The 11100-nt window shown below is 32.4% G+C and overlaps 1 protein-coding gene across 1 annotated transcript in view; it reads left to right on the top strand.

The window, feature by feature from the left end:
• The window catches only part of PGAP1 (post-GPI attachment to proteins 1), an 83441-nt gene extending 72822 nt beyond the window's left edge, over positions 1-10619 (top strand). Inside the window, exons 24-27 of the mRNA XM_008568519.1 lie at positions 7588-7638; positions 8122-8309; positions 9265-9369; positions 10481-10619. Of these exons, the coding sequence (XP_008566741.1) occupies positions 7588-7638; positions 8122-8309; positions 9265-9369; positions 10481-10619 (483 nt within the window). The remainder of the gene's footprint in view (positions 1-7587; positions 7639-8121; positions 8310-9264; positions 9370-10480) is intronic.
• The last annotated feature ends 481 nt before the right edge of the window (positions 10620-11100 follow it).

The following is an 11100-nucleotide window of genomic DNA, read 5'->3' as shown; positions in this document are numbered from 1 at the left end:
AAAAAAAAAAAAAAAAAAAAAAAAAAAAAAAAAATTAGGGATAAAAACTACCTCAAAGGATATTGGGAAGTGGGCGTGAGATAATGCATATAAAGTGTTTAGTATCATCCCTGGAACATATTAAATGCTCAATAAACATGCCTTTTATTGGCACGAAAAACAGTTTGTAGTATATGCTACTCACTTATATGTTCTATTATGTGCCTTTGATGAAAAATTCAGATGTGTTTCTAATATGCTATATATTAGAAAATTTTTATTTAAGAGTTTTGACACTCATTACTGAAAATAACTTTGTGGCGTGTGTCAGGAAAGGTTAAAGTGAAAACAACTTTTTTACTTTATGAGAAAGTACGTTTATTTCATTAATATGAATATTCAGAAGTTTCCCATGGATTTGCCTGTCTTTCAGGTAGTTAGATTTCATGGTGGAGCTCTTCCTGCTTATGTTATATCTAGTATCCTTCTTGCTTATGGAGGACAGTTATACTCTCTTTTTTCAACAGGTAAGAATGCTTATATTTTTAAGTTCCTTTTGCTATGAATATTAAAGTAGAACAACTTAATTCTCTCTGTGTGTATATTTAATTCTATTAATTATTGTATTTCTTAATTCTCTCTGTGTGTGTATTTAATTCTATTAATTATTGTATTTCTCTGATTACAACCCAATGGTGGAGTTGAACATGGTCTCTATATTCTGTAAGTTGGTAATTAGAATTACAGGCTTGATCAGATTCAGGTTTTCTTCCTACCCTCCCCTGCCCCTTTTCTTCTTGTTGTTGCTGCTGCGAGTACTTCGTAGTGCTGTAGACTTCTGGTAGGAGGCACTCACTCCGTAACTTCCTTCCATGTCATCTTTGTTTGTCTCCTTCCATCCTCCTTTGGTTCCTTCCCTCTTTCCTCCCTTTTATCTCTTCTCTCTCTACTCCCCTTCCTTCCTTCTTTTCCTCCTTCCTTCCTCTTTCCTTCTTTCCTCCCTTTCTTCCTCCCTGCTTCCTTCCCTCCCTCCTTTCCTCCTTCCCTTTCTCTTTTCCTCCTTTCTTCCTTGGGCCAATGATTCATTATTACTTTTTCCTCCTAAGTGTGGCTAAATAAGACAGGTAATTTCTTGAAAATTCACGGCCCATCTCTCCCAAGTATGTAGGGATTTGGGATTCTCTAAGTTTTAAGACATCTCCAAGAAAATTCCTTGTTTTCTCCATTTTGTACCCTGGTGCCTGAAGTTTCTTCCCTCTAGTCTAAGGACCCCTTAAAAAATATAGCCTCATAGAGGGCATCTTGCTCTTTTATTCCCAGTGCCTAACATAGTGCCAAGCACACAGTATGCATTCAGTGTAATATTTGGGCTATATCAGCTATGTTAGTTAGGTCCTGGCACACTGAATGGAATGATAGAGATGTTAATGAAGGAGCTGTTTTCAAGGTATGTGCAGCGTTAAGGGAATCCAACAAGAAATGATAAAAGTACCAGACTAGCAACAGAGCCATCTGGTTATTAATTTAGGTACCAAGGCAAGAGAGGGAGTAATCCTGGAGGGCTATAAGAATGGGCAACATAACTGGTATTGCAGCCTTGGGTACAGGAACACTGTAGTCATAGGCACTGCTAACCTATGACTCAGCAGGGAAAAAGGAGGGGGGGAATTCATACTCTAATTTTATTTCCTTCTACCCTCCTATTTGCCAGTACCCCCGTTTACCAAACCTAACTGGAAGCCAATCCATAAAAGTTAGCCTTCCAGAGTTCAGAGAAGAGTGGCGGGTGGAGAATGGATATGGAGAGGCAGATGTGGAATATGTAAAACAATGGACAAAACAGCCCCTAGAGCATAGCAATTAGAACAGTTTCCTAGAAGTCTAAACATTGATTTGTTGGGCTTGGATAGTAATCAAGGGAGGCAAGAAATAGGAAAGAAGAGTGGGGCCAGAATATTATAAAAGCAGTTCATAAATTGTTTCCACTGTGCCAAATCCTTCTGCAGCTACTTAGTGCCTTTTAATGACTTTTGTGCAGTTTCAAGTCTGTCTTTAGTATTCATTCTAACCTGATTTAACCTATGTTCCAGAAAGAGGAAAACACAATTCAGTGTGATCTGTCCCAGACCCAACCTTTTAATTAAGATATTAGTTTGGCAGTATGATATCAATCAGACTTGAATATAGGTATCTATCTTGCTTAAAAGTCTGAATGAGACACTCCATTCTTAGTTTCAACTGACTTGATAATTAATTCTCAAAGGTACAGAATTTACATCTACATAATCCACAGAAAACCCAGGGATATTTGATGTTGGTTAATCTAGAGGATTTAAGTATGGTTATGTCTCAAACCAATTAAAGAGGGTAGTTCTGAACCAAGGATGCAAGTCAAAAATCCCCTGTTGATCATACCTACTAGAATGACTGTAATAAAAAAAGACATAAAAAAAAAAGTGTTAACAAGGATATGAGAAATTGGAACTCTCATACTCTGCTGGTAGGAATGTAAAATAGTATAGCTGCTTTGGAAAACAGTCTGACAATTCCTCAAGCAGCTAAACATTAGAGCTATCATATAACTCAGCATCTCCATTCTAAGAGTGTACCCAAGAGAAATGAAAGCATGCACTCACACAAAAATGTGTACACAAATGTTCATAGGCGTATGATTCGTAATAACCAAAGAGTGGAAGCCACCCAAATGTCCATCGATTGATGAATGGATAAATGATCCAGGAATCTATAATTAATAATGATTTAACCATATGTTATCAAACGAGTAGAAGAGAAGGACCAAATGTGCAAATCACAACGAAATGACTAAGTCTTGCAATAAGGAGAGTCTGCTAATTACCCTGAATAGATCATCACACATTGTATACATGTATCAAAATATTTCTCTGAATCCCATAAATATGTACATTCAATGTTTCAATAATTTTTTTTAAAAAGTAGTATATCCATAAATGGAATATTATTCAGCAATAAAAAGAAATGAAGTACCAATACATGTTACAACATGAATGAATCTTAAAAAATGCCAAGTGAAAGGAACCAGTCCTTTCATCTAATCATATAATCACATATCATATGATTCCATTTATATGAAATGTTCAGAATAGGCATATCTGTAGAGACAGAAAGTAGATTAGTGGTTGCCTAGGGATGGGGAATTTAGGGGTGATGGTTAAGGAGAACAAAGTTTCTTCTGGGGGTAATGAAATGTTCTAAGACTGTGGTGATGGATGCACAACTCTGTGAGTATATTAAAAACCATTGAATTGTATATATTTTAAATGGATGAATTGTATGGTATGAGAATTATATCTCAATAAAACTGTTTAAAACGTCACCTTTGGATGGCTGGTCAGTTAGCTCACTTGGTTAAAACACAGTGCTGATAAAAAAAAAAATCACTTGTGGAGCTTTGTGAAAATATAGATGGTGACAACCCAGCTTTGACTTCCTGAATTTGTTTTACAAATGATTGAATGTGTACTCTTATATAAGAACCACTGAATTACAGTAATATTTTATTTATTTATTATTTATTTATTTATTTATTTATTTATTTATTTATTTATTTATTTATTTATTTATTTAAAGATGACCAGTAAGGGGATCTTAATCCTTGATTTGGTGTTGTCAGCACCATGCTCTCCCAAGTGAGCTAACCAGTCATCCCTGTATAAGGATCCAAACCCGGCCTTAGTGATATCATCACTACACTCTCCCAAGTGAGCCACAGGCTGTCCCTAGTAATTTTTAATTTTTCAAAAAGGGTTTCTATGATAGTAATGAAGACCCTTGCTTTCTCTGAAATAAAATGTGTTATTGTTATAGACAATACAGGGTGTCTATAATACCCTATTATATTGTGAATTCTCTGTTGCATATAACTTTTTTTTTTTTTAAATCATCAGGTTATTGCTTAGAATATGCTACCATGTTGGATAAGGAAGCCAAACCATACAAAGTTGATCCTTTTGTAATTATGATTAAGTTTCTGTTGGGGTAAGTTTATTATCTGTGATAATGATTTTAATTTTGTTTTATATAAAAAAACATGTTTAGTTCCATAATGCTATATGAATTTTTATACAGATTTGGCCATTGACTTATTTCATTAAATGGGATTTTTCTGTTAAGCAAAGGCTTAATAAGTATGTCATTTACTTCAATAGTATAATCATTTCAGAAGTAATTATTGAACTTCTATATCAGTCTAAACATAGACTATAAATATACTAGGACTTTAATATTTGCAAAATGGATGTACGTGGTCCATGATCTTTGAGTATCCCAGATTCACAAACACAAATTATAGGTTATAGATGAAACAGTGCTTCTGATCACTTTCTCTTACTTCCCATGCACACTGTATTTTAGACTTCTAATACTAGTTAATATTCCATTCTTAATTTATTGATATGTTGTGTTTTTTGGTTAAAAATCATTACTTAGATCTCTTTTCTTTCATCATTACAACTACCTACTGGCTTTCTAACTAAAAAAAAAAAAAAGAAAAAACATTACTTTATACAAGGATCAATAGAGAGCAGTAAAGCTGTACTGAGACTCAGGCTCACTTGGAAGATAAATGACTTGTTTCATACAAAGAATGAAAATTTTTTTTTTAGTATAATTACAATTTAAATACCATGGAACTTTAGGGACTCTAGTGAATCATCAAACATCTCAAATGTTCAATCCTTGAATGTCATTTGTTGGTTTGTTTTTTTTTTCTTTTATATTTTCTTTTTTTTCACAGGTATAAATGGTTTAAAGAATTATGGGACATATTATTGTTACCAGAATTAGATGCCATCTTTTTAACTAGTCAGAGTATGTGTTTCCCCCTTGTATCCTTGATTCTCTTTCTGTTTGGAACATGTACTGCCTACTGGAGCGGCCTATTCTCTTCTACATCTGTGAGACTCCTTTCTTCTTTGTGGCTAACTTTGAAAAGGTAAAGAATGAATGACTAAAAGCTTTCTTATTGCTCTTAATTAAGAAAAAATTTATATTCTGATAGGGAACCTTCAAATTAATTGTTTTTACTAAACTAGTTTCTAAGGAAATATGTATAACTAGCAAAAGTATGGGTTGGTGTTCAAAGTTATGTGTTTGTCAGAGCTAATCATTTATTGCAAGTTAAATGCTACATTTGATTTTGACCTTAGTACTCAAGAGTTAATCACAAATTTTGACAAATTACACAGGTATTTTTTAATTTCATGGTTGTAAATCTTTCCCAGGAGAAATTGTTTCTCTTGCAATGCTTTTATATACTGATTTCTATAATCAAATCTAAGGTCAAGAAACTCCAATGAAGATATTTAGCATCAGATTAGATGAGATGTATAAAAGCTCCAAAAACATTGTCTAAAGTTTTATTATAGGCCCAAAGACACAGTTTGAAGTTACTGGTAGGCTTTCCTGATAAATAATCTAGTTTCCATTGCCACTCCTCTTTACCAGACATGTTATGAAATTTCTTGTCACAGAGGGCATTATGGTATGGTGCTTCCTTCTCCACCCTTTTAAGATGCTTCTGACAGGGGTTTCTGATAGTAACACCATCAAGCAGCTGAGTAATTTCAGTGCTTTAAGAAATAGAAAATTGTCCCTCCTCCTATCAAGATTGGGAATGTATGGCACAGGGTGTAAAGTTAATGTATCTTTTGTAACATTTTTTCTTCCTTAATACAAGTATCAGCCACAGTGTATCTAAATGGAAGAGGAACTATCACAGTGTATTACAGAACTTAAAATCAAATGTATGTTATCACTTGCCTTTATTTAAAAAAATCTTACTGTTTACCTTATGATACTTGATATATTAATAAACAGGAGAGACTGGCAGAGTACTATATTGTTTTCTTCTTATATGTGACTGCATAAATATCTGTGAATATATTTTTTAAAACTTTATTCTTGTTATTTCAGACCCTCTGAACTTCCTAAAGACATCAAGATGATATCACCTGACTTGCTCATTTTGACAGTTGTTTTGACCATACTTAGTTGGACAGCTTGTGGAGCACTTGCCATTCTTCTTTCTTATCTTTACTATGTGTGTAAGGTATGTCAGATCCATAAAGCCAGAATGACTGGGCTTTGTATTGGGCAGGTAGGTATAGAATGTCTTGTAGGCATTGTTAACAAAAATTTTAATTACCACTGTAGTGACCTTCTGTTATATAACAGGTTTAAATGAAAAAAGATTTTTTAAACATCCTAATTATGTAAATTGTATACAGTTAACTGTAGAATTGAAATTATTGATCTGAATTAGGTTTTTTTGTTTTAAAAAAAAGGGAGAAGATATCTGTTTCAGGTTGCTTCATTGCTCTTGAAAATTAATTTTTTAAAAAAATTTTATCAGAGTGATTTTCATTCAAATCTCTCTATGTGTGAGAGACAAAACAAAGAGTTATGTCAATCAGATTAAGCTATCAATCATGCTGAGATAATGTAAAATGTTACAAATGTTGCTGAAGAATCATAAGACAATAATAAAAATAATTAGGCTAATAATTTTACGGAGGAAGCAACAAACACTTCCAAGAAGGCTGATGGCTTTGCAGGAAAATCCAGGAGGTTATAAAACTGCCTACTCTCCACATTAATCTTATGGACCAACAGTTAATATCACATTGGATAATAATTTTTTCTTTTTTAAACAAAGATATATTTGCCTCTGCTTTTAACACAAATACATGCACATTTCAGATTATTTTCAGTTTTCCAAAGGAAATTTATGTGCATTTTAAAAAACTACTTAGAGCTACTTTAATTTATGAATGTATTTTTAGTATTTTTATTAGAACTTTCAAACAGCTGACCCATAAGCAAAACTTTCTCAAAATGATTTAGGCAAACCTAATAAATTAAGTTTATAAATTTTCTCAGGTTTTTATAAGTATTTCACCACCATATATAATTGAGTTTAGATTTTCAAATATTTAGAATACGTAAAATATGTTAAGTTCTCGGGCCGGCCCGGTGGCGCACTGGATAGTGCGCCGCTTGGGAAGTGCGGCGGCGCTCCCGCCCGAGGGTTCAGATCCCACATACAGACCGGTTCCCGCTCACTGGCTGAGCGAGGCGCGGGAGCAACACCGAAGGTTGCGATCCCGTTGCCGGTCCCCGGTCCGGTACGGGGGCAACACTGAGGGTTGCGATCCGTTGCCGGACACGGAAAAAGACAAAAGACAAAAAAAAAAAAAAATATGTTAAGTTCTTTTACTATACTGAATATAATCAAATCTTTGACTCACTAGACATATTAAGTTGCTATAGCATAGCATCATTCAAATATAAGTTTTTATAGTAATGTAAAAGGTATAGCAATATATCCTGACCCCAACATACTCTGGAAGTTTGTATTGTTTTGTTTCCATTGCTGTTTTTTTAAATCTATGGTAGCAAGCCTCGGTAGTTATTGTTTTATCTTTTCTAAAAGCTGTTTTTAAATGTTTAAATGAAATTTTAGTTGTTTAGAATTTTTAAATCTGGAATTACAGTGCTTCTCAGTTTTAGTAAAAGGCTTATACTTATTTTTTCAAAATAAAAGTAAAATTAATCATTTGTTTTTCCTAGGTTGTTCATCTGCAAGCTAGCCTAACAACTTTTAAAAATAGCCAGCCTGTGGTAAGTTTTATTTCCAAAACTCTACATAACTTTAATATGAAAGAACATAGGAAAATATGAGTTTGTTTTTTTAAAAAAAAGGTTAGGATTTTGCAGTGTGTAAAAGATATTATGAATTCAAGTAACTTTGAGAAAAATGAACATAACGACTATCAAAATACTTAAATCATTCTAAATTTAACTTGATTTTTGTCTGTACGTATGTTTTTTGTCATTGTTACAAATTATTATCTTAAATTTTACTTTGAGTAATTACATAGAGAATATATTCTCAGCAATAGACATAGTAAGTCAAAGGCATAAAAGTTTTAAAACTAACAATTTTTAAATACTTTTAAACAAGGTGATTTCAGTATTTTATATCAGTGTGGTAATGGAAAGATCTACTTATTTAGCCAAGTAATTGCGTATGATTCTTAATAAAATATCTTAAATACTTTTTGTTTACTTAATATCTTGATATTTTTACTTTTTGCTTTATAGAATCCCAAACACTCTAGAAGAAGTGAAAAAAAATCCAATCACCATAAAGACTCCACAGTACACCATCTTCGTTTAACTGCAAATGATGCTGAAGATAGTCTTCGCATGCACAGTACTGTGATTAACTTGTTAACATGGATTGTATTACTCAGCATGCCATCTTTAATATATTGGTTAAAGAATCTTAGGTGCGTTTTATAAATATTATTATTTACGTGGTTCAAACAAAACAATAAACATCCTTAAAGAGAGACTTTCTAGATTCCTAATGGTCCATGAGATTTCCTCAAGAACAGGAAGCTATGTACTACCTGAAATTTATTTTTAATACATTCACATTTTCTCCCTTACTGTGAGAATTGGGGAATATGAACTTCCCCAGAAATTGGCTGAAAAGTGAATTGTACCAGCCAGTCTCCATCAAAAAAAGTGAATTGTAGTTTTATTTATTGGTAAATTGCTAAATAAAAGAACACCTCATCCAAGTAGTAGTTGAGCTTCTACTCAATGTAATTGTCAAAAGTGATGTAATACTTTTAGAGTATCTAAATACTAGAAGTATTTTTTTATGTTGGCAGAACCAAAATAAGTTCAGTAAATTAAATCAAAGGTTGCCAAGTGTTAATATCCTTCCTTTGTTCCTCATTTTAATCAACATTGAGATTTGCAGTCAGAATTATTTGAGGAGCACAAATTCATGATTCTGAAAGGCTATAGATGTTTTACTGTCGAAAAATGTTAGAGAATTTAGATTTTAAAAAGATAAGGTATAGTTACTTTACACAAATCTTCATTTTATTTGTTTTGTTATAGAGCAGCCTTAATATATTTTAATTTGTTTTTAAAAATGCCATATATGACATTTTAGGCATATACTTACTATAAAAAGGAAGTGCTTCCATACCAGATATTTTAATTTCCTTTAGTAGTTTCTGAACATAATTCCTCATATAAAACCTTGGGTGTAAAGATAATCTGGAGCAAAGATTACTAATCAGAAATGTCATGAGCTGTTTAGATTTCTCTTACATCCATCTTGCTATTGGAATGTTTTGAAAATTATTTAATTCGATTGATTCTAATAATTTTAAATGATCAGGTCTGCTTTGTTGATTTATGGTTTTTTTTTTCTTTTTATTATAGGTATTATTTTAAACTTAATCCCGATCCATGTAAACCTTTGGCATTTATCCTTATTCCAACTATGGCAATTCTTGGAAATACTTACACTGTTTCAATAAAATCAAGGTATACTAGTTTAATCTTTCTTTTTCTTACATCTGTTCTTTGTCACCCTTTATGTCTGGAACATACTCTTTATTTCTAATTAATCTGACTATCCCTAAAAGTAAAGCTATAGCAATGTTATGGTTTAAACTGTGCAAACATAGTTTATGTGCAAGTATATTATACTTGTGTTCTTAATTATAGGTTTTATTTGTTAGGATATAATAATATGGTTTTTTTCCTTTAAAAAATTAATGCTTAAGAGATATGATACCTAAGATTTGCTTTCAGAAAGTACATGAGGAGTAGAAGTGGATGGGGATATAGGTGAAATAAGATTGGCCATAATTTGAAAATTTTTGATTTGATAATTTTTGAAGTTGAATAATGGGTACGTGAAGGTCCATTATATTGTTAGTCTACTTTTGTGTATGTTTGAAATTATCCATAATAAGACTTGACTTTTCATTCACTGGTTGTTTGCTCTGGAACTCTTTTCGGTCAATTCTGGAAGATATTTGCAGAGATTCCAGAATCAGACAAACCTGGGGTCTAAATCATGGCTCTCTCTAAAATTTCTTTACTCCTCTTATCTTCAGTTTCTCTATTTTCAAAGTAAAAAGGTGATAATCTTTCCTGATAATATTTTTCTTTAAAAAATATTTAGTGTCTTGTCTTATATGTTCCTTTTGCTGGGAATTAAAGATGGTTCCTTTTTTGTTTGTTTGGCTTTTTTTTTTGCTATTATAAATAGGATTAAAATAAACATTACTGTAGCTGTGTCTTAATGATTTAAAAAAATTTTTTTTAAAATATTATATTCGTCAGGATAATTTTCTAGAGGTAAAATTGCTGAATGAAAGTCCAACTAGTATTTTTCTGTTAAAATTTGAAAGACTAAACAAAACTGGCTATTTTTTAATAGAAATATTTTTCTCTTTTCTAATCAAAATATGGCTTGTATTGCTCTTTTTAAAAAATTATGGACAGGTAAATTTATTATGTAAAGAATTACCTCATTTAAAATAACTTAGAACACTTATCTTTCCTGAAACTGTATAAAAGACTGACATATTCCATTTTAGCTCAATGTAGTTTACATGATAATGTGTATTCCTCTGTCTCTTTACAGCAAATTGTTGAAGACTGCTTCACAATTTCCACTTCCTCTGGCTGTTGGTGTGATTGCTTTTGGGTCAGCGCACTTATATAGGGTTCCATGCTTTGTCTTCATTCCTCTTTTACTCCATGCGTTATGCAACTTTATGTAAGATTGGACTTAAGGAATGATAAAAAATGATTTATGCCTTTTGGGCCAGTAATAAGAGGGAACACACAGATCCATCAACATGGATAGCAAGGTCCTTTGGAGAAGACAGGTCTATTTTTACAGTATTGAAAATAGGAAATTAGTTTTATAATGCTTGAGGAAAGTAGTTGAAGCATGGTTTTGTTTTGTGGTGTGGCATCCGTGTACTAGTCATTTTTGAAAAATTAATGAAGGGATATGGTGGCCACTGTCTTTGAGGACTCCTGTCCATATCAACTAGTCTGCTTCATGAACCATCCCAGAGATCATCTCCTAGAGATTTAGTAGATGCAGCATTGTAATCTCACCACAAGTATTCTCCTTGTTTCATCAGACTTCTGAAAAGTGTTTTATTTTGTATTTGTTATAGTTTATATATTGAGAAATGAGTCTTAAAAGATTGGTGAAATTCACAACTGTTTGGTTTCTCAAAAGTGAAATAG

The sequence above is a fragment of the Galeopterus variegatus genome, unplaced genomic scaffold (assembly GCF_000696425.1).
Source record: "Galeopterus variegatus unplaced genomic scaffold, G_variegatus-3.0.2 Scaffold420, whole genome shotgun sequence".
NCBI lineage: Eukaryota > Metazoa > Chordata > Mammalia > Dermoptera > Cynocephalidae > Galeopterus > Galeopterus variegatus.
This window is presented reverse-complemented; position numbering and strand designations above follow the sequence as displayed.